Source organism: Doryrhamphus excisus, chromosome 9 (assembly GCF_030265055.1).
Source record: "Doryrhamphus excisus isolate RoL2022-K1 chromosome 9, RoL_Dexc_1.0, whole genome shotgun sequence".
NCBI lineage: Eukaryota > Metazoa > Chordata > Actinopteri > Syngnathiformes > Syngnathidae > Doryrhamphus > Doryrhamphus excisus.
Genome location: NC_080474.1, coordinates 7,548,327 through 7,573,584, shown reverse-complemented (window position 1 = coordinate 7,573,584; position 25,258 = coordinate 7,548,327). Strand labels below are relative to the sequence as shown.

The 25,258-nt window shown below is 39.2% G+C and overlaps 1 protein-coding gene across 2 annotated transcripts in view; it reads left to right on the top strand.

Annotated features, from left to right (window-relative positions):
- The window catches only part of thsd7ba (thrombospondin, type I, domain containing 7Ba), a 234,907-nt gene that overhangs the window by 191,924 nt on the left and 17,725 nt on the right, over positions 1-25,258 (top strand). For both annotated transcript variants that reach the window (XM_058081143.1, XM_058081144.1), the window contains 8 exons: positions 2,957-3,090; positions 5,147-5,300; positions 13,384-13,528; positions 13,673-13,788; positions 15,787-15,904; positions 18,332-18,477; positions 21,348-21,516; positions 24,511-24,684. In XM_058081143.1, the coding sequence (XP_057937126.1) occupies positions 2,957-3,090; positions 5,147-5,300; positions 13,384-13,528; positions 13,673-13,788; positions 15,787-15,904; positions 18,332-18,477; positions 21,348-21,516; positions 24,511-24,684 (1,156 nt within the window). The remainder of the gene's footprint in view (positions 1-2,956; positions 3,091-5,146; positions 5,301-13,383; positions 13,529-13,672; positions 13,789-15,786; positions 15,905-18,331; positions 18,478-21,347; positions 21,517-24,510; positions 24,685-25,258) is intronic.

Below are 25,258 nucleotides of genomic sequence, written 5' to 3'. Positions count from 1 at the left end.
GCAGTAGTGGCCATTTACATAACTGAGCTACAGCGATATTGTTATCGTCGTGTGCTGGAAGACACAGCCATCCCAATGAGAGCGGGCATCGTTAGTGTTGTCGCTGTATCTATGCTGCTGTTGTTGGTGGAACTAGCGTGGGTATGTGTAAATCATATAAATAAGTAAAACAAAAAAATACGGCAAGATAACTATGACATGTATGTGTTAATGCATGATCACAGCATGGATATCAAATGATGCAACATTGTTTGTTTAGTTTATTTCGAACATAAAAAAACATCCAAAGTACAACAAACCAACCATAATCATTAAAAATAAAAATACATATGTATATACGTATACACATACACATTTTCAAAAGGGAGTGGGAAGAAGTCAAAACTTATAACTTCTAGTCCCACTCCCCTAACCACCCAGATTCCAACCTCATCCCAACAAAACCATATATTATTCCTTATCCACACAGAAAAACCCCATAGCCAACCACCCTCACCCAGCAGGCACCCAACCATGTGCCAAGAGCGATGAGTTCATTATTAGTACGGTAGTCATCCTATCTACATAGTCTAGTACAAAAAGAAATGAAGAAACCACCCCAACTAAACAGCCATTACATAAGCCATCAAAAATTAAAATATTCTTAAAAATACCTCAAATTAAATAATCAAACTTGAATCTTACTACTTCCTAATTGTCACTGATAATCCCAACGACAGTGTTTTTCACTTCCACTTCCTTTATTTTTATTCATTCATTTTCTACCTTTTATCCTCACAAAGGTCGCGGGGGTGCTGGAGCCTATCCCAGCTGTCTTCGGGCGAGAGGCGGGGTACACCCTGGACTGGTTGCCGACCAATCACAGGGCACATATAGACAAACAACCATTCACACTCACATTCATACCTATGGACAATTTGGAGTGGCCAATTAACCTAGCATGTTTTTGGAATGTGGGAGGAAACCGGAGTACCCGGAAAAACCCACGCATGCACGGGGAGAACATGCAAACTCCACACAGAGATGCTTTATTTTTTTTTATTTATTTGTTTTTTCTCCCTTCTTCTTTCCCCTCCCTATATAGTGTCATGCATTAAAAAGCCAGGATGTAGAGTGGGCCAGTTGATAGTGGGCAGCAGCCCCAGTCAGCAAGCCCTCACCCGGCTGCCGTGTCGACTTAACTTGAGTAAATCAGTAGTGTGTTGTCCTATGCTGTGTGTTGCATTACAAAGACGGGACTGAGTCTGTTGGGATGGAGAGACCCCACCCTCCCAGACCCATGTCTCGCCTACCCTCGTTCTCTTATTTAGTGTAAGTGGGGATAGCAATGAAGATCTCAATAAGATCCAATCACGAACCCAGCCTACAAAGAAAAAAACACTCCCATGGGGAGTAGATGTTTGACTAGTAAAAGTCTCTATGTCACAACTCTTTTTCAGTCCATTTTTCTTGATGCCAACACATTCATTCATTCATTCCTCACGAGGGTCACGGGGGTGCTGGGGCCTATCCCAGCTGTCTTCGGGCGAGAGGCGGGGTACACCCTGGACTGGTCGCCAGCCAATCACAGGGCACATATAGACAAACAACCATTCACACTCACATTCCTACCTATGGACAATTTGGAGTGGCCAATTAACCTAGCATGTTTTTGGAATGGGGGAGGAAACCGGAGTACCACGCAAGAAATCCCGGAGAAAACCCACATGCAAACTCCACACATAGGGTGGAATTGAACCCTGGTCTCCTAGCTGTGAGGTCTGCGTGCTAACCACTAGATCACCGTGCCGCCCCAATGCCAACACATAACCAGACTTAAATATTTACATCCGGTTAACGTAACAACCATTATTATTACCCTTCAATATACTTTCCACTGTACTTGATTTGTACTTATATTTAAATAGTTTTATATTTAGACATTGTTTCAATTCATGTTCATGAAACAGTTTATGTAATGGATATGGTAATTTATTATGCCTTGCTTTGAATAAAACCTGCACTGTTTGGAATTCTACTATGTCATGAAACTTCAGAATTTTTTATTTTAAAAATAATGTGTTCGTATGTTCCAGAAATCCAAATGTATGTATTAGTCAAACTGCTCTTTTTTGTAGTTCTATTAGTGGTTTTAGTGTACTTGTATATGTACTACCATATACCATCATACAATTGTTTAAATATGGTAATATCAATGAGCAATATAGAATGTACAGGGCTCTGCTGTTTAGAATATATTTTGCTTTTGCCATTATTGAAATACTTTGATATTTTTGTTGATATATATTTAATGTAGGATTACCAAGTCATTTGATCATCTATAATAACACCACGAAATTTGATTTCATGCACCCTCTCTATATCGACACCCTCAATCTGAATCGTTTCTTTTACACTTCCCAAATATCATCATTTTACTTTTACTCAGATTTAGCGACAATTTATTTTCTTTGAACCATTTATTTATTTATTTATTAAATTCCTGATTAACAACTTGGAACAATTGTTGTAAAGTATTCCCTGATACAAAAATATTTGTGCCATCTGCAAATAATTTAAATCTAAGTTTCTGAGAAGTTTTTCAAATATCATTGCAGATTAAATAATTTTGGTCCTAGTATTGTTAGAGAGTTTTTTTCTTCATCGTCTAAATAGTTGTCCCAATGACGTGCATTATTAGGTAGCTCATATTAACACTTTTCTTGTGTTATAATGCACAGAAAAGGGAAAGAAATGTGTTCATGTTTCACATAAGGATTGTGAATGATGGGTAAAATTGCTAATAAAGTGGAGTTCCTCTTTAAAAGGATGAAATTGGCATTCAGTCCTATGATGTGTATAGATAAACTTCTGACTGGAGGTGTAGATTTTTTCTCTTTTAAATGCCTGTCCATCTTTTCATACGCCCCCACTGCGGCATTCACTGTATATTGTGTCTTTGTCTTTGTGTGCGCAGGTAAATGAAGCGGTGCCATGCCACAGTGAATGCAGCCAATACAAATGGAAAATTGAGCCCTGGTCCATTTGCACCATCAACACATTGGGCAACTCGCAATCCTGTGGAGAGGGAGTCCAGAGTCGCAAGATCAGGTCAGTCACTTGGCAGACTGTCGGCATGACAGTACTCGCCCTGGTGCCGATACTTACAATGCCAGGAGAAAACATTCCCACTAAGCTATTGCTTTCTAATGAGTGGCTCTTAAAATGGCCAAAGCAGTGAAGTGTGAATCAAGCCTGACAATATGCACAGATGTTTTTATTGGACCATGCACAATTAGAAAAGATAGATTTGAAACAAGTCATACTCTCTTAGGCAAAATGATTGCGCCAGCCTCCTACAAGGCCAGCTCTGTGTGGGCGCCAGGCTGAAACTGTAAAAGACTTGTGGTTTCATCAGACAATTTTCCATGTGGACAGGTCCTCAAATAGTGTTGATAGTGTTGATTATCAGCCCATTGTTTTAGGTTATTATTTTGTACATTCATGCTTCAGTTACCGATTATGTTCATAATCTTTATGGACACAATTTGTAGCCACACCCAATGCTTTGAGGGCAGTTTTGGGTGCTTAGGAGCTGATCATTAGGGCCCTCAGCAGTTACTGGGACGGTTTGCAGCTGAGTGTGGGATAAGACTCAACACCACCAAATCTGAGGCCATGGTTCTCAGCTTCCTTTTGGTTAGGTGTGAGGTCTTGCCCCAGGTGAAGGAGTTCAAGCATCACAGGTTTCTGTTCTGCAGTAATTTGGTCGCTGTACCGTATCATTGTGGTGAGGTGAGAGCCTCACCTACGGTCATGGACTAGAGCAGAGGTCTCAAACTCAATTTACCTGGGGGCCACTGGAGCTAGGGTCTGGGCAAGGCTGGGCCGCATCAGGTTTTCAAAAAAAAAAAAAAACGCATTTATTAAAAACAGAAAAATATACAAACTTTTTCAGTGCTTTGGTTCCGATTTTCTACAATAAAAGCTCTGATAAAACATTCCACTGTTCTCAAATATCTTAATTTTTATTTTTCTGCACAAAATAAGATGAAAAATAAATAAACAAATCAAGAATAAAGAAAATCAATCAATCAGTAATAAATAAATAAATATAATAATAATAATAAAACGGCAAATAATAAAAACTTAAGAAACCACATATAGTTGGTGGGTAGACAAATTATTTTCTTCAGATTAAAATTAACAAAGCATTATTAGAGCCCTGTAGACATGACAAAACACGACTATAGTCACATTTATACTCTTTTTATTTACAACATATTGCGCAACTGCAGGGTCTTGAGACACATGCTAACTCACAAACTAGAGAGCTAGCGACCTAAACGGTAGCCTTCAAATTATTTCCTTTAAACTTAAATAGCCAAAAACTTACCACTTCCACACAGATAGGGAGTTATTAACAGTTATTTAACCTTTAACATGAACATTAATCAAACGTAATAATTTTTTCTGGGTACATGATACCATACAGCATCCATATCAAACTTGCGCGGGCCGCACTAACATTAAACTTTCATATCAAGGTGGGGGCCTCAAACTAGTGTCCTGAGGGCCACATTTGGCCCGCGGGCCGAATGTTTGAGACCCCTGGACTAGAGCAACACTGCGGATACATCTGGCTGAAATGAGTGGCTGGATGGCTAGACTCACTGGTGACTATGGCATCCAGTCCTCCCTGGTGAAGTGTTCCGTCCACACCCAGATGGGTGGAGAGGTAGACCTAGGACACACCGGAGGGATTATTTCTCTGGCAATGCCTCGGTGCCCCCGGGTGGAAGTGAGATTCTCAATTGAGACTGCTGCCCCTGTGACCCAAACCCGGATATGTGGAAGAAATTGAATGGAATAATGAAGTCACAGTCTGTAAACCAACAGTCTGTAAACCAACAGTCTGTAAACCATCAGTCTGTAAACCAACAGACGGACGTCTGCAAAACATCCGTCTGTTCTGCTTCTGAAGTATTTTTTTTAACCTAAATAAAATCAGAACAATGCTCACACATCTTTGAATCTCATAAACATAGGCAAGGTTGGATCTAAGGTATATAGAGGACAGGACTTTGTAGATATATTCAGAAATTGCAGGAAGGCCTAGTTAGAAGTACTCTGGAGACTAGTTATACTGCATCTGCTGTTCCACCAGGTGTGTGAAGACAGGAATGAGTGGGGAGGTCAGCACGGTGGACGACAGTCTATGTGATCAAGACGAAACGCCACCCAGAGCTCAGGTCTGCTTTTTGGCCTGCCACAACGACTGCGTTGTATCACCCTGGGGACCTTGGAGGAACTGCCCTTTGGTAAGAAAGAAAAAAAGTACAGATTTATGTTGTATGTAGTGTGATATGTATGTGAGTATTGTTTTAATTCAAGTATCGAAGGCATCAGTTCATTAGCTTGGTGAGGGTTTATTTCCTTCATTGTATCTCTAAATCAGTGGTTCCCAAACTGGGCTCTGGGTACCTTGATGGGTCTGCAAACCGCAGGTTGCGCTCAGCATTTTTTTTTTTTTTTCGAATAAACTAATGAAGTTTATTGTAGGTTGTTGTACATTTTTATGTGATCCAGGAAGACCAGAACGACTACGATGTACTACTACTATCAGCCTACTTGCCACAATGGTCTGTTGGCAATTTTTTTTGTTATACATACTGCATGTGTCTGCCATGCATCCGGTAATTTTGATTACATATTGATCAAGCTTAGCTTACCTAGATCCTTAGATACTTAGTTCAGGCCATCCTTATGTAAATCTGTCCAAATGGTTCACCTTCACATTGTCAATCACTTGAACCAAGTGTTGTAAAATGTAATAATAATCTTACTTGTTATACAAGACAACTGATCTTACTTATGTACTAATGTTTAATCAAACAACATTTAGATTAAAATCTTAACTTGAGACATCTAGGAACTGTTAGCAGTGATTTGTTATAGAATTATATCAATCAGCCATCCGGTGTGTGGTCTGAAATTAAATATGGGGATGATATTGCATATTAAATTGTGTGCTAATGTGCCTTCATTTTCCACTTAAGGTAAGCACAGCAAATATACACATTACATTTTATGGTGTGGGATATTACACCACTGTGTGCTTGAAATATGTCCTTAAGATGTAATCTTAATGTAATCTAATGTAGATGTAATCTACATTAGATTACAAGTGTGGTTGCGTATTTGCTTATGGTTCATTTTGATGAGTCGGAGTCCTGTTTACATATATACAGTTATGGCCAAATAACACTGTAGGGTTTCTTCTAGGATTTTTTTGAAGCTGTGGTGATTGACCACATGGGAGGCGGACTGCTGCCACTCTTGTGCCGCAGCAATTCACTGTTTTTAATGTAAAAAAAAAACCCAAAAACTAATTTTCAATTAATATTTTGCTGTGCCACAATCAGTTACATAATTTTGCCTGTATAAAAATAGTGATTTGGTTGCTTTCCATAGCCAAAAACATTAACATCTTGGGCATTTGTGCTGCTTGTATCTGTGTGGTCTTTTCGCAGATTTTTTTTCCTCTTTAAAAATAGGCTGTTTTGTTTTGGGGTTTTTTTTTGTTGTTGCAGAAAACATATTTTTTTCTCTTTTAATAATTTATAAACACATGATAAGACAAAGTAAAATATGCAGTCTACATGCACCACTGTTAAAGCAAAGATTCTGCACTGTGTTGGGCAGTCCTTGAACACACTGCAGTTGCTATTATTCTAAGCTGGTAGTACAATATGTATATCATCAGTCATTCATTATTGGTGAGTACATCTTCAATTTATACATTGAATCAGTGTGTGAAGCATACATGTCGAAAATGGCCATTTTTAAGGGTGTGTCAATTACTCACTCTTTTTTTTGCCATTTGCTGGTGGTCCCTGAACATAACCAACGAAGCAACTAAGCAAAAAGCAGGGATCTACAGTCGTTACAATTTTGTGTCATCACTCTGTCACGCTATAAATTCAAATTGGTGGACCTCTGATTTTTAATTTAAACATAGATATGCATATTTCAGCAAATTCTACATACTCTTGGCCTGAATCAAGCATTTTCAGCATACAAATGAATCAGTGAACTAAAAAAGAAATGTAAGGCATTAAGAAGGTGCATTCAAAGACATGATATGTAGTATACTACACTGGTCACTCAGTGTCAGTAATTGTACATTGTTACTGTAGACCAGGGGTGGGCAAACTACGTTCCGGGGCACACATGCGGCCCACCAAACGTTTGAATCCGGCCTGGCAGTTGCTTTCTAAGTATTTCAACTTTTAACATACTGACTGGCAACATGACTTGTAAGTCAGATGTCTTACTTAGTAAAAAAAAAAAACAACAACAAAACTGTAAAATGAAATTACATAGTTTGATGTGGTGTTCCTGAAAAAAGGGACATGAGAACATACAGCTAATAGTATAACACTTTTACAGATAAAATTTGACAAATAATTCAAGGAAAATTATAAGCATAAAATTGTGTGCGTGTGACAATTTTGTTAACTCAATGCGGCCCATGAGTCAAAATATTTGCCCACCCCTGCTGTAGACTGTCCAGGAAACAACAATGAACTCTCCCAATGTCTCTTATTATTTATATTTACTACTATATTTGGTAATACAGTAAAGCTCACTATAGGGGTGTTATTTCATATCTAGAGGGCTCTAATAATGTTAAAATTCCAGGAATCCTACACGGAAATTCACTTATCACAGTCTGGTATTAAACGAGGGATAACTGTATTGTAGTTTTCATTGCTTAATTGCCGCTTCTTGTACATGAAAAGTCATCTAATGTTTTTTTTTTTGTTGTTGTTCTGCTGAAGCCATTAATAAGCACATGGCTCCACCTGTCGCTGCTCTTCTGTCTTCCAAGACCTCAAGTGTACAGCCAATGATGAAACAATATGCCTGTGAGCTTTCTGTAGATGCCTTTCACACTTTCTTCTTGATGAGCAACACCATGTTATATAACCGCGTTATAATGCGTGAAGTCAGTACATCTGCTCGTCAGACCTGCTCTGCTGAAATTGTTGTTCTATTTCTGTGAGACATTAAAGCCACATAAGGGGGGGTTATGGAGTTTCTTTTTAATATTTTTTGTTTTAATTTAGGCTTCCCTTAAGTAAAAAAAAAAAAAAAAACATCTCACAGATCTTAAAGCTTTAATGCGAGTGAGAAGAAGAGAGCGCCTGAAGGCAGAGAAAGACGCCAGTGACCCTGGTGTATGTTTAGCACTGCATATATATATATATTCATTTGGTGATGTCATCTACTTATGGTGCAACAACCGCACATCGTAGATTTAAAGGTATAAAAAGAACAAAGAATCCCGAGGTAGTCAATGTGCCGCTCGGCATGCAAATACAGCCTGGCTTAGATGGAGCAACATGAAAGATTGACTTTTTATTCATCTACTTCAATGGGTAAATTGCGAAATGCAAGAGGTGCACTGTTGGCTGATGTAGTTCAGTCACCGCAAAACGTGTGCAAGCTTTTTAGCAAACCTGTGTGTCATGTATTGTGTAATACAGTAAACCTCAGATATATCGGACTCGGATATATCGGAAATTCGCTCACAACGGACGGATAAAAAAGAACCGATTTTTCTGTAATGCATTTCCAATAAAAATTCATTGCATATATCGGATTTTTTATAACGGATTTCGCCTATTTCGGACAAAATCTCCAGTCCCGTTCCAATGCATTTCCATTAAATTTCCTTCGCATATATCGGATGGCCGCATCGTGGCGCTCCGATTCGCCGAATCGTGACAGGCCGCTATACGACGTCATTTGCAGCGTTTGCAGCGTTGCCTGCGCGTCCAGGTACATTGGAAACATAGTCAAGGAAGTGCCTTTTTATAACGGATAAAATCCGATTTACGCATATACCGGATATAAATCCGATATATGCGTAAAACGGACATTTTCCGGTATACGCATATAACGGATTTCGCTTATATCGGACAAAACCAGTGGGAACAATTGAATCCGATATATCCAAGGTTTACTGTACCTGCTGGTCAGATATTTGGATGAATCCAGTTGTCTCGCCTTGAGCCATGAATGTTGCTTTAGTATGTGAACAGTGCCATGACACTGCCTATACTACAATGTTGTTTTTATTAGGTTACACACATTTTCTCTGTGACATACCTTGGATGTGCCGCAACATTTAAAGAGAGGCGCAACAGCTTGAGAAAAATCAAGAAAGCACGTTTGTAAACACTGACTTCAGTTATGTGAAAGGCGGAATTCATTCATTTTTCAGCAGAATACATCCTGCTTTTTTAATGCAGGTCTGCCCTTGCGTTGTGCAGATGGCCCCACAATCCATGGGGGGCTCCATTTTGCACAAAGGGGCGCATTCTCGGCAAATGCACAAAGGAAACACATTGTTGCCGTGAGGCATGGAGCACCAAGTCATCCTGAGGCATTATTATATCAATTTGTATAAAATGTGCCCTTAATAATGCAATAAATAATAATAATGATAAAATAATATTACATTTTATTTGTATGGCGTTTTTCAGAATACTCAAACACTTTACAGTGAAGAAAAATAGAGTTGAGTAAAAAAAACAGAGTAGATGCACACATTAAATTAATTCAAAGCTAAAAACAAGGCCAAAATCGGGGCAAATATGGTACATTGTAAATAATATTAAAAAGTGAAATAAAATACAGTAATAAATAACTCATAAAAGTCAGCTTGAACATACACCATCTTTCATGAACACAGGCTGCACAGTGTACGACTGGTTACCATGTAGGCCACACAGTTAGGAGATCGGGAAGACCTGGATTGCGTGGGTTTTCTCCGGGTACTCCGGTTTCCTCCCACATTCCAAAAACATGCTAGGTTAATTGGCCACTCCAAATTGTCCATAGGTATGAATGTGAGTGTGAATGGTTGTTTGTCTATATGTGCCCTGTGATTGGCTGGCCACGAGTCCAGGGTGTATCCCGCCTCTCGCCTGAAGACAGCTGGGATAGGCTCCATCATGTTCGCGACGCACTTGAGGATAAGCAGTAGAAGATGGATGTTGTTAATTTCCATTTATATTTGTATTATTTATACAAATATTATTATTGCCACTATGAGCCCGCCGTGGTGTAGTGGTTAGTGTTCTGGACTTTAGAGCAGACACCTCGGGTTTGAATCTCCACTAGTAAGCACCACCAGTATTCGTCTGGAAGAGCATCCGGAATAGGGGCTCAATAGGGGAATAGGGCTCAAGGCAAAAATCAGCGTCTGTGTCGAAAGAAAAAAAAGCCGAAAGAAATAAACAAATATTACCTTTATAATATTTGCTAAGAATATAATATTTTTTTTATTTAAAAACTATATATATTTTTTTTAATTAAAACAAAAATTTGCCAGGGAAACCCTAATTTTCATTCATATAATCCACACAAAATGTCATTTATTTTATTTGAGCTCAGTATTGAATGGAAGCTCTGATAAATACCAAATAAAATACAGCGGAAAGGGAACACTTTTCACTCTTAGTGTGTGGCAACATAAACGAGCTATTGTTTATCCATTGTGACACTTGACTAATCAGTCAACATTATACACAAATAACACAAGCACGGAAATTCTTTGAAAGCGCTTAATCTGTCAAGGAAAAAAAAAAAGCCAGATTGCAGGACCTGGTGTTGTCATGTACAAATGGATTTGTGCGTTTCTGTGACAGTTGGTGTGAAAAGTGCTGTTGATTAATGAGCCTCCCACTGATGAGGCTCATTAGGAGGTGACAGTGATTGAGGTGCCAGTTCACATGAATCGGGACCAGGGGGACGAAGAGCGCTTGATGCAAAGACCCTTTCTTCTTCATGCCTACCTCAGCTGTTAGGCATATTCAGCATTTTCACACCCATTTCATCTACGGTTGATGGAATTGTACTCTTACCTTGAAATGCTCGCTCACTGCTTTCTCGTTGGGGAGACAATTCCAAGATGGCAAATCCAACGATTCTTCAATTTTTTTACACTGTTTTATTGAATTTGCTGATTTAATGAACATTTATGAATAGAAGGTTATCGCTGCATACAAATGTCTGTACTCAGGGCTTGCTCAAGGGCACATTTCCAGCTTCATGCCAGGACCTTTGGGCTTAACTGGTCGGTTTTGACCCATGTATTAAATCAGCTATAAAATACACTAAAAACAATAAGTTACCATCAAATTTGCTTCTCATATCTTGGTTACCTTCTTAAGCTTCCTCATTTATGAAAATGTTGGTTTTAATACTTTTGGTGTGTGCATGTAGGCCTTTTTTTGACACTATACCCCTCGATTTCAATTTTTACAAAAATGGTAAAATGAACATCTAAAGAATCATATTAATAAATTTTGTTACGTGGCTGTTACTGAGGGATATAGAACATATCTCTTGAATCAATTAGTTTTATTTATTTTCTCATTTTAGTATTAATCACTAAAGAAACATCTATGGTGTTCGGGTCAATTTTGACCCATATATATTAATTTCAAGAAAAGGAAAAAAAAAGTTATTGTTTTCAGCAACAGAACTTTAGTATAAACTAAAATCAACTGAAATCAAAAAGGCGGCACGGCGGTCTAGTGGTTAGCGCGCAGACCTCACAGCTAGGATACCAGGGTTCAATTCCATCCTTGGGCATCTCTGTGTGGAGTTTGCATGTTCTCCCCGTGCATGTGTGGGTTTTCTCCGGGTACTCCGGTTTCCTCCCACATTCCAAAAACATGCTAGGTTAATTGGCCACTCCAAATTGTCCATAGGTATGAATGTGAGTGTGAATGGTTGTTTGTCTATATGTGCCCTGTGGTTGGCTGGCGACCCTGCCTCACGCCTGAAGACAGCTGGGATAAGCTCCCCGCGACCCTCGTGAGGAAAAGCGGTAGAAAATGAATGAATGAATGAATGAAATCAAAAAGCAGAACAGGTTCAGATCTTGGTTCACTGTACTTCTTGCCATTCTTTCCATGATCCAAATTGTAAATGTGAAATCAGCCAATCAAATGAGTGAATTCACCTCACATGTCTGGACATTGTTTTTCTGCTGGTATACTGGAAAACCGGTCAAAATCAGAATCCTTTGAAGCTTAAATGATGAGAAGAGGAGCTGGTTGTCATTGTGTTGGCTAATTGTACACTTATGATCTCAGTTGTGGCTCAAAATATTGCTTTATAGTCATATTATTATAACCGTGTCAAAACCGACCCTAAAAATATAGTGGTCATAATTTAAACCAGACCATTTTAAAATGTAGTAAATATTTTTTTTTTGTTTTATTTTGTTGAAATAGAGTTTCCTGACAAAGTCAAAAAGCCTTGATGCAATAAACAAATGTTATGTGATTCTTTTTATGCATTAAAATGTAAAACGGGTTGGTGCCGACCCTAACACAAGAGGAGGGTTAAAGACTCAACAGAAATATAAATTTAACACTGGCATCAGGCTGTGTGATTAAACTGCACATTTTGAAGTGGCCTTTTATTGTAGCCAGCTTATGGTACCACTGTGCACTAATCATGCTGTCTCATCAGCATCTTGATTTGCTGTGCTTACTAACCCCCCCCCCCTAACAGATTTAGACACAAATGTGAACAGTATTGGAGAGAAATAGGCTGTTTGTTTGTTTTGATGTCCATCCATCCATCCATCCATTTTCTGTACCGTTTATCCGAGGGTCGCACGCATGCTTGAGCCTATCCCGGCTGTCTTTGGGCGAGAGGCAGGGTACACCCTGGACTGGTGGCCAGCCAATCACAGGGCACATATAAACAAACAACCATTCACACTCACATTCATACCTATGGACAATTTGGAGTCGCTAATTAACCTGGCATGTTTTTGGAATGTGGGAGGAAACCGGAGTACCCGGAGAAAACCTTCCCGATCTCCTAACTATGTATCCTACATGCTAACCAGTCGTACACTGTGCAGCCTGTGTTCATGAAAGATGGTGTATGTTCAAGCTGACTTTTATGAGTTATTTATTACTGTATTTTATTTCACTTTTTAATATTATTTACAATGTACCATATTTGCACCACTTTTGGCCTTGTTTTTAGCTTTGAATTAATTTAATGTGTGCTGTACTCTGTTTTTTTACTCAACTCTATTTTTCTTCAATGTAAAGCGTTTGAGTATTCTGAAAAGCGCCATACAAATAAAATGTAATATTATTTTATCATTATTATTATTTAATGCATTATTAAGGGCACATTTTATACAAATTGATATAATAATGGTACAAATAATTTTCTTTAAAAAACAAAAACTTTTCCATCAGAGACGTTGAAGAGCACGAAAATTGTGGCAAGTGTGTTAGCAATGTCATGTTTTTTTTTTTTTTTTTGCCCATGTGTGTCTTATCTGTGCGCCACCAGCAATGCGACCGAGGCTCGGAGAGAAACCGGAGCAGACATATACTTCGCCTCCCTGCTGTGGAAAGCATAACCTGTCCGGAAACGGTCCAGATAGAAAGCTGCATCCTTAACAGCACCTGCTTCACTTACCAGTACAAAGTCTCAGGTAAGAAGGGTTTGCCCTTTGCCCAGAAAAAAAGCTAATTTTTCAAGCCAGCATACATTGTTAGGCTACACAAGTGAGGTTGATTACTGCACTAATGGAGTATGCATGTTTTTTGCTGCAAGTGTGTATATGTTTCTATTGCAGACTGGAGTACATGTCGGCTGAGTGAAAATGCCATTTGCGGTCAGGGTTCCAGGCAACGACTTCTTGACTGTGTCCGCAGTGATGGCAAGGTTGTGCCGTTGCAAATGTGTGAGCAGGTATAACATATTATTAGAATTCAGTGAATTGTTACTGGAAGAATGCCTTGTATTTTGGTTGATTGGTTCCAGACCACAATAAGTCAATTTTCAGAATACTTTTGTAGTTAAAGCATAGAAAACCTTTTTACGACCTTTAAAATATAGGTCCCTCTTGACTTGAAATAACACCCCTATCATCACATTTACACTTGTATTACCCAAGCTTGGATACATAAGAAAAAATAAGCCATTTAAGACATAAGTAATACCCTTAAATGAGGTCAGAGTTTAGTTTAGGGTTACGGCCGCTACAGTGCAACATGTTTTTATTAGGGATTATTGTGTCTGTTGTGAGATTATTAAAATCTACAATAAAAACCTGTTCTTCCAGTGATCAAATCTGGTGCTTGTGTGTCTCACCCAACATTAGAGTAACATTACTGACACCTATGTGACCAATCATTCACAGCGTCTTCTTCTGAATGCCTTATATTTTACTACTACTACTACTACTTTTGATCTTGAAAATGCTTAAATTAGGGAATAAAATACATACATTGTGCTTACATATGCATATTATTTACCAACATAAGCCATATTCAACCCCGACTTATTAAAAAATATATTTTAAAAAAACGGTGATCGAGTAAAGCTGCAAAATTCAAAATTCAAAAGCTGAGAGGGATGACTTTATGTTGCTATGTTGAGGGACAATCAATCAATCAATAATAAATAAATATAATAATAATGAAACGGCAAATAATTAAAAATTAAGAAACCACATATAGTTGGTGGGTAGACAAATTATTTTTTTCAGATTAAAATTAACAAAGCATTATTAGAGCGCTGTAGACATGACAAAACACGACTATAGTCACATTTATACTCTTTTTATTTACAACATATTGCGCAACTGCAGGGTCTTGAGACACATGCTAATTCGCAAACTAGAGAGCTAGCGACCTAAACGGTAGCCTCCAAGTTATTTCCTTTAAACTTAAATAGCCAAAAACTTACCACTTCCACACGGATAGGGAGGATAACTATTAACAGTTATTTAACCTTTAACATGAACATTAATCAAACGTAATAATTTTTTCTGGGTACATGATACCATACAGCATCCATATCAAACTTGCGCGGGCCGCACTAGCATTAAACTTTCATATCAAGGCGGGGGCCTCAAACTAGTGTCCTGCGGGCCACATTTGGCCCACGGGCCGTGTCTTTGAGACCCCTGGTCTAGAACATACATAAAAGTCTAAATTATGTCTTATTTGTGTCTTGTTCTCTCTTAATATTTTTATCATATTGGGTATGTGATGTCTCGATGGCTCTAATAATGTTAAAAAACGTATTTAAAAACCTATACAAGTTTTCAGAAATACTCCAGAAACTGATAATATTTATTCATTCATCTGTACTGTACAGGAACAGCAACAAAATGGAGAGCATACAAGCGTTGTCAAGAGTCGAATTGCATGCTAATGACTGTAAATTTGTAAATGTTGGGGAGGGGGACGGGAGTCTGCATTATTAAATGAAAGCCCCCCATCCCAATAGTCCCCAGAAGCCCATAGGGGGTCCCGCCCCAGCATTCGATAATGCACTGCTTTAATGTGAGCAAAGATAAATGTGTTCCACATTGGTACATACTAAAAGTCGTACCTCCGTCCCCTTTTGTCTCCAACAAACAGGGCATCTGGGCTTTCATTAACACATATAAATTGCAGTGTATATTGCTTTCAAGCTAATTAGCTACAGCAGCCAAAGCTTTTTCTCAGTGGTGCGTTTAAAATCAACTTGTAGAAGATTCCTGCTCCCAAATGTGCCGTTCATGTTGCATACATCGAGCAACAGATTGTAGACTGTCACGGTGCTGGGGGTCATTTTTGTTAAATACTGTAACTGTAATATTTCACTATAAAATATTACAGTGTGGTTAAATGTTTAATTGGTGGTGAAATAAGAGCCATGCTCTTATACTTATGGACGCTCTGCTCTTCTTTTGTTCAGTTTGGCGTGCAGAAAGCGTGGAAGTTGGTGGAGAGCTGCGTGATGGATTGTCCGGTCAGCTGTGTGCTCTCTGATTGGTCGCCATGGGGACAGTGCTCGCACACCTGCGGGAACCAAGGTAAACATAAACAAAAGCCAAATAGGAATAGAAACCTGATGTATTTGCAAGGCTTCATTATGCGGTTTATGTTACATATACAGTAAACCTCGGATATATCGGACTCGGATATATCGGAAATTCGCTCGCAACGGACAGATAAAAAAGAACCATTTTTTCTGTAATGTATTTCCAATAAAAATTCATTGCATATATCGGATTTTTTATAACGGATTTCGCCTATTTCGGACAAAATCTCCAGTCCCGTTCCAATGCATTTCCATTAAATTTCCCTCGCATATATCGGATGGCCGCATCGTGGCGCTCCGATTCGCCGAATCGTGACAGGCCGCTATACGACGTCATTTGCAGCGTTTGCAGCGTTGCCTGCGCGTCCAGGTACATTGGAAACATAGTCAAGGTAGTGCCTTTTTATAACGGATAAAATCCGATTTACGCATATACCGGATATAAATCCGATATATGCGTAAAACGGACATTTTCCGGTATACGCATATAACGGATTTCGCTTATATCGGACAAAACCAGTGGGAACAATTGAATCCGATATACGTATCCGAGGTTTACTGTATATATAACATAAGTCACACCAAATGTAGTCATTTTAGACAGCTCACCTTTCTGAACAACCTAACTAATTGAACTGATTAAATAAAAATAATCCCATGCATGCAGGGGGTTTAAAATGCAATTAGTGATCCCCTACCTGTGGCTTGTTTTGAAAAAGATGTGTTATCACCTCATGCATTATACAAAAGGTAATGATTTGAAGCTGGATGCATGCCTCATTTGCCAGGGCCTTCTAAAGCCAATCTGCAGGAGAGAGCTTGTCATTCTTTTAATTGAAAATACTCACTAGTATCTTCCTAAGTTCATTAATTTTAATTTGACATTGGCTGCCTCTCTTGCCATTAAGGAGAGGTTGTAAACTCACTCCCACTCCTCTGTCGCTGTTGCCGGGACACCATCACAGCTGCGCAGAACACGCCCGTCTCTGATGAGGGATTTGTGTCGTGTTTCAAACAATGCCAAAATCTTCTTTTCGCTTTTTTTCACATGCTACCATAGGGAGAGTTTGTCTTACTTTTGTTTTGGAAAAGTGTTAACAAACGCAAATATTTCTAGCCTATTTCTATGCGGGGCCACTGATGAAGGCCATGCCCAAATACCGACCTCATCTCTAATGAGCAAAAACCTCACAGTGGCTACTTGGCTTGTTTCAAGCAAACTTTTGCACATCCAAATTATTCATGAGTCACTTGCGCAAGGCACTTGTGTTAGACATGAGCATGAATGATGAAACAGATGAAAAGTGCTCTTGTACTAATTCCTCTTTGTCTCCAGCAAAACATCTCATGCGGGGAATAGCGTAAAAGCGCAGCTGCTTTCTTTATTCTGAACATGTAACTAACATCCGAATATTTCATTCATTAGCATCTTGTCCAGTTTAGAGACCCAGACAAATAATAGGTATTTATTAAGAATTCATTTTCAAGGCTGCAAGGTGGTCGAGTGGTTAGCATGCGGACCTCACAGCTAGGAGACCTGAGTTCAATCCCACCCTCGGCTATCTCTATGTGGAGTTTTTTCGGAGTACTCCGGTTTTCTCCTACATTCCAAAAACATGCTAGGTTAATTGGCCACTCCAAATTGTCCATAGGTATGAATGTGAGTGTGAATGGTTGTTTGTCTATATGTGCCCTGTGATTGGCTGGCCACCAGTCCAGGGTGTACCCCGCCTCTTGCCCGAAGACAGCTGGGATAGGCTCCATCATGTTTGTGACACTCTTGAGGATAAGCAGCATTTATATTCATTCATTCATTTTCTACCGCTTTTTCCTCAAGAGGGTCGCGGGGGTGCTGGAGCCTATCCCAGCTGTCTTTGGGCGAGAGGCGGGGTACACCCTGGACTGGTCGCCAGCCAATCACAGGGCACATATAGACAAACAACCATTCACACTCACATTCATACCTATGGATAATTTGGAGTCGCCAATTAACCTAGCATGTTTTTTTTTGGAATGTGGGAGGAAACCGGAGTACCCGGAGAAAACCCACGCATGCACGGGGAGAACATGCAAACTCCACACAGAGATGGCCGAGGGTGGAATTAAACCCTGGTCTCCTAGCTGTGAGTTCTGCGTGCTAACCACTCGACCGCCGTGCCGCCCTCCATTTATATTTGTATTATTTATACAAATATTATTATTACCTTTATGAGCCTACCGTGGTGTAGTGGTTAGTATTCTGGACTTTAGAGCAGACACCTCGGGTTTGAATCTCCACTAGTAAGCATCCGGATGGCTTGGATAGGCTCCAGCCCCCCCGCGACCCTCGTGAAGATAAGCAGTAAAAAATTGATGGATTTCTTATGACTTTATTAACTAGTATTTTTTATATGTTACTTGTTATGTGTGCGTTCTGCAGGGCAGTCTGTACGTAGTCGGAGAATCTTGCAGGAGGCACACGAGGAAGGACGGCCTTGTCCCAACCAGCTCATCCAGACAAAATCGTGTCCCATCAGGCCTTGCTACATGTGGCTGCTCAGCGAATGGTCCCCTTGCATCATCGAGGTATGACTATGATGTTTTGCATTGCTGTCAAAGTCCTGGGAAGCTCTGGGATCTAACTGAACCATTAAAGCTATGATTATACGACTGGAACCTGACAACAATAACACCATAGTAACATATAACACAGTAATAACTTTCACTGATATTGAGTTGTGATAAGTAGAGTAAAGTAAAGTATTAAGACCATCGAGCATTGATGGCTGCTTATGTAGCCGTGGAATGAGCCCTCATAATATTCATTTAAGATTCCTAGAATAGGATGCATTTACTTACTGAAACTGACAGGTCGACTGCAAGGTAGGCTTGACAGACGAGTGACAGCAATTCATGTTTTGCTGACATTTCACATCGACAACATGTTTGGGTGACACTGGCAACCGGGTACAAACATGCACAGCCAGGATTGCACGTGAATAAAGTAATATTGTGCTGTGAAAAATAGGATATGCTTTACCAGAAGTGATAGTAACTGACAGCTATCTGCACAGAGCTGAAGACGAGACACAATGACTGTCATTCAGCAAGCAATTTAGCATGAAAACCTGAAAATCATTCTTCTAAGATTCAAAGTGACACTGCAATCAAAGACGACCCTTTGGATTAGTTTTTGCACAGATTACACATAAGCCACCCAGATAGGGATGAACACTGTAGTAGCCCCTATGAGCACAGGGCTGCCTATTGTGGCGCATATTACCATATTTTCCAGAATATGAGTCGCACTTTTTTTCCATAGGTTGGCTGTTCCTGCGACTTATACTCCAGAGCGAATTATAAATGAAAAAAGGACACCTTTTCTGTTCATGTTTATTTTTTGTGTAGCTGAATAACCATTGTGTTAGCATATCTTACACCTATTCAGCATGTTCTCTATTCTTTTATTATTAGAACTTGCCTTCCAAGAGAACGTAGTGTCTGTTTTGGTCAAGTAGTTTCTAAAATAATAATGTATGGGTTTTTTTCTACCTAATTATGCATTTTTGGCCTTGTGCGACTTATACTCCGGCGCGACTTAAAGTCCAGAAAATACGGTACTCAACAAAAATATAAACACAGCACTTTTGTTTTTGCTCCTGTTTTTCATGAGATGGACTTAAAGTTCTAAAATTCATTCCAGATAAACAATATTAACATTTCTTTCAAATGTTGTCTAAATGTTTGATCGTGAGCATTTCTGTTTTACTGAGATAGATGCTCATCAGACGTCATGATTAGAGTTGATCAGATTGTCAATTATGGCCTATGGAATGTTGGTCCACTGGTCCACTGTTCAATGGCTGTGCAAAGTTGCTGGATATCAGTGATAACTGGTACACATCAGTCAAGCACATCCCAAACATGCTCAATGGGTGACATGTCCAGTGAGTATGCTGACCATGCAAGAACTGGGACATTCTCAGCTTCCAGGAATTGTGTACAGATCCTTGCAACATGGGGCCGTGCATTATCTTGCTGAAACATGAGGTGATATTCATGGATGTATGGCACAACAATGGGGCTCAGGATCTCACCACGGTATCTCTGTGTATTCAAAATGCCATCAATAAGATGCACCTGTGTTCTTCGTCCATCGGCTTATGGTGGAGAAATAAACATTCAATGCACAAGCACCAGATGTGGTTTACATTCCTGCTTTCAGCATGCCAATTGCACGCTTGCATCATCTGTGGCATTTTGCTGTGAGACAAAACTGCACATTTCAGAGTGGCCTTTTATTGTAGACAGTCTAAGGCACACCTGTGCAATTACCATGATGTCAGATCAGCATCCTGATGTGGCACACCAGTGAGGTGGGATGGATTATCTCAGTAAAGCAGAAGTGCTCACTATCAAACACTTAGACAGATTTGTGAACAACGTTTGAGAGAAATGGAATTAATTTTAGATCTTTGAGTCCATATCATGAAAAAAGGGAGCTAAAACAAAAGTGTTGTGTTTATATTTTTGTTGAGTATAGATTGTCTTACCTTGGCACACTTTTCCATGGTCGACCGTTTTGTGGGTTTTAGACTTTTTCTTTCCATCTTTCCATATCTTACTCCATATCATGGAGTGTTCCAGCAAAAACCCTCAACACAACAATAAATAAATATATAAAAATATATACATAACAAGAGCAATTCACAGAGAAGTGGAGCATAATGGAGTATCCATTGTAGTAAAGCAGAAATGGATGGGACTCTCCGGATCAGACATCACTTGATCCTCCGCCTCCAGACCTGGAAGAAGTGACAATATTGTTTTGGTGTCATGAGCCCTTTAAAAGGTAGCAGCTGTACCATTACACCACCAGAAACTGACAGGTGAGTTGGTGAACTTATTATTTAATTATTTTATTATCTGATTCTGCTTTGTGCTGGCAGTCATTCTTTCATTCTTTGCTCATTTGCAGTGAATGCACCCTTTATACACAGCGCATGTTCTGTGTGCAAGGAGGGGCAGTTATACATGACATTTTAATTGAATAATTGAACCTGTGTAAATTAATAATTTTTTGATAAAACTATGAAATGGATATACACCCATGAATGTGATGATGTGGTGGTGAACATGCAGATGTTTTTTTTCAGTTCTGCTGTGCACATTTCTTCTTTGTTCTTATACTAACAATAGCCTGTCGAGTCGCCAGGACAGACTTGTGTACCACTTTCATTGTTGCAACAAATATATCTACGTCTCTTTTCTATCATCTGTGTTGGGTTTTATTACTTGTGGATAAATTTAATTCTCACCAGATAAACTGAAACGCATTATTAGGACTACCATACTTTTTGTGTGACTTTTGAGGCAATTTTACCCAGTCTCAATTATAAAATATTAACCCTGATGTTTAACTATTGCATTTCTTTTTTTTCTGTATGCTTCTGCAGGATGCAGAGTGTGGCGAGGGCGTTCGGAGAAGAAACCTATCGTGTGTCACTCACAAGGGTGACCGCATCGATTCCCCTCCTGTGCTGGTGGCAGAGGAATTTTGTGGCGACAAACTAAGGAAGGAGATCCAGCAGGAGACGGAGCAGCCCTGCTTTGTTCCTTGTCAAGGTGAAGCTCTTTCTTTGAGAATATATCGGTATTGCTCTTTAAATATATCAACATAGACCTCACAGCTAGGAGGACCAGGGTTCGACTCCACACTCGGTCATCTCTGTGTAGAGTTTGCATGTTCTCCCTGTGCATGCGTGGGTTTTCTCCGAGTACTCCGGTTTCTTCCCACATTCCAAAAACATGCTAGGTTAATTAGCCACTCCAAATTGTCCATAGGTATGAATGTGAGTGTGAATGGTTGTTTGTCTATATGTGCCCTGATTGGCTGGCGACCAGTCCAGGGTGTACCCCGCCTCTCGCCTGAAGACAGCTGGGATAGGCTCCAGCACCCCCAGCAACCCTTGTGAGGAAAAGCGGTAGAAAATGAATGAATGAATGAATATATCAAGATAGTCCTTAGCAAGTAAAGAGGGATGTCATTACTCACCTGCATACCTTGTGGGTTAATACTGTGTAAATAGCATTGTTTTGCATGTGTATTAGTGTACACCCTTATTATCCTATATTCAGCATGGTGCAGTTACGACGCTTGTCTTGTGTTTGGTTGCACCCTAAGTGAGAGAGGGGCGTAGTTTTATTGGCACATTATGGGTCTCAATTTTTCACCATAGCTGGGATCTACTGCACTATGCACTCCTTGCCATCGACAAACATCCTGAGGTGATGTTGTGACTGATGGCTGCTTAGCCACAGCCTCTTGTTTGCTATGAAGTCACACCATCTTGCAGCAATCCTCTGATGTTTGCCTTAATTCCTCACTCAGCACACTGGTGCCGCCAGCTTCAGATCAGGATGGGGAGCGTTTGATGTGCTAGTGTTTGTTAGTTGGTTTGAATTGCCGCAGCCAAGAGGAAAAGGCGGTTAAAATGTATGTGCTGCAAGTGTGTCACCGCTGCACGCTGTAGATATTCCCACGGCACATTCTTACACCAAATCAGTATGAGGAAACTCCTCATGCAGGGTGTATGTACTGTATCCTATAAATAAGATGAAAGCCGATGCTGTTTACTCAGTCTGCTCATTCATATCCCCAAGCTGATCTATGGAATCCAGCCTTGGGTTTTTCACTCATAGGCTCCACATTCTTTTTGTCGTGTAGGGCAGTGGCTCAACAATTGTCTTGAAACACGTCTCTGAAATACAATCACTCCTCCACAAGTGACACATACGTTTAAGTTTGGTCACTGACTCAAAAGAGACTAAGTCGGTGATGCCAAAATAAATAATTTACATAGTCGATGCCCAACTGTGTGGGAAAATAATTAAAAGTAACCTGACCTTTTAAACTTTACCACAACATTGATTCAGAGTCAAGTTTAAAAAAGCTCAGCTGGGATAGGCTCCAGCATGTATATTTACGCCGCAAAAATGCAGACCTTCATTTAGGGCTGCAACTCACGATTATTTTCCACCCAGGGCCAAATAGTGAAAAATGAAAGGATGCAAGGACCACTTTGTAATATTGTATATATTATATATATGCATCTCAGCTTTGTGATATACCGTATGTGAAAAAGTGTATTATTAGTGTTATCTTCATCTTTGCTTGTTTTCCTATTTCTACTTGTTTTTTACCAAATATTTCTACTTTTTTTTTAATAATCTTCAAAAAATTTCTTTTTGTAATATTATGAATTTATACCCATAATATGTTGAATTGATTCCCATAATATTATAACCTTTCCCTTTTTTTGTTTTTCATAGTATTATGATTATTTTTTATTATATTATATTATTATACTTTAATATTTCAACTCTATGCCACTAAAAGGACGTTATTTTTGTCGTAATATTACGAATTTATTATCATAAAATTGTGACTTTGTGGCTTTGCGCTGCAGTTTTTTCTTTCCAAATATTCCAACTTTGATTTTATAAATTGTCTTCTGGTAATTATGGAAATTAGAACTTTTTTTGCCATTATATTTTGCCAACATCATTCTTTAAGATTTCAACTTTCTGCGACTAAAATGACGTTATTTTTCTTCATAATGTTACAACATTATTCTCAAAAAATTTTGACTTTTTCCTTGTTAGAATACAACTTTTTTCTTGTATTTTTTTTAGATTAACACTGAGGATAAGCAGTATAGAAAATAGATGCATGGATGGAAAATTAATGCTGATTTTCCTATTTTGGTTGTTTTCTTTTTTATTTGTCTGGTAAAATTAGATTTTTAGAATGTGCTATGAGTCAATTTAAAAAAAAAACTTTAGACACCACTGCCCTTGTTGTTTAGTCTCCAACAAATCAGAAGATAGGCCAAAATGTCAATCACTGTGCAAATGTCAACAACACAAACATAATAGGTCTGCTTTCATGGGTGACTCAAGAAATTATAAAATATTTACATTTAAGAGGCTGAAATCAAAGGATATTTACAAATAAATAAAAACAATTAATGGAATATCCATCCATCCATTTGAGCCTAAATATGAACCCCCACATCAATCAAAACCCTAGACAGTCGCTGAGCGGAGAATCAGAAGGTCGTGCTCGCCAGGAGCTTTGTCTTTGTGTATGTTTTTTTTTTAACAGCATAATGACCACATCAAGTATTACAAGGTTTTTTCTTGCTCGACCTTCAGGAAGCAAAGTGCTTGTGTGTTATATTTTGTAGCATGACAAAATGTATCAGCCAGCTTTCTGCACTAAAACCGTTTCCCAAATCAAATTAATTTGGCGCTCCCTTGTGAGACACATACCAGTCCTGGCTATCGAGTTATAAGTTAATGTAATATTTAACTGCGGTTTGTCTGTTAGCTTTGAATACCCACTGGGCGGTGAGTAATTTGTGCTTTTGGTATCAGCCGCAGATGGATACTGAAGTAGTTTTCTCTATTAAATGTATCAGGAGCTGTCAGAGAAAGGCCAATAAAATGTTCCCTGAGCCAGTTGCTGTGTGTGTATGTTGAGAAAATGATCTGATACTGATATTGACTAAAGCGGGCTTTTCCAATAATGTCGTTTCTGTGTCTTTTTGCCTTCAGGAGACTGCCATTTGACTGAGTGGTCATCTTGGAGTTCATGTCAATTGACCTGTGTGGAGGGCCGGAGCTTTGAAACCACAGGACGTCAATCCCGATCCAGAGCTGTGATAGTTCAAGTCATGGAGAACCAGGACACCTGCCCACGACAAGTCTTTGAAACGCAACCTTGTAAAAGTACGGCTTTGAAAATGCTGTTTTAGTTGTTTAAGAATGATTATATACAAACTGATCATATAATGCATGGCAATGCTCATATGATGAGGTGTTTAAGCTCACTACGTCACGATCGGGGTTAGGCTTTCAGAAACCAATATAGTCAAACTTTTTTTCATTTGTATTCATACACCTCCTATGCGTCAGGTGTGCCGTGAGGAATTATCCAATATCACTGTTTATAATTAACATTTATTAATCATCATTTGCAAATATTATGTCAATAGTATACATGGACCCAAATATTCCAATTGCATTTGGTTTTTTTGTTCAAACGGAAAGAATTGAACAGGGATGGAATATTCTTTTAACCAATCCGATTGAGGTATCTTGTACCCGCTCAAACGGAAAGTTGTCAGGGTGCATTCTTCTTCGTGGTGTTTTTCTTCTTCTGTTGTTTATTGGCGGTTGGCAAGCAGCTTTCATGTGCATTAGCGCCATCTGTGAAACAGAATCTAAACATTCATTCATTCATTCATTTTCTACCGCTTTTCCTCACAAGGGTCGCGGGGGTGCTGGAGCCTATCCCAGCTGT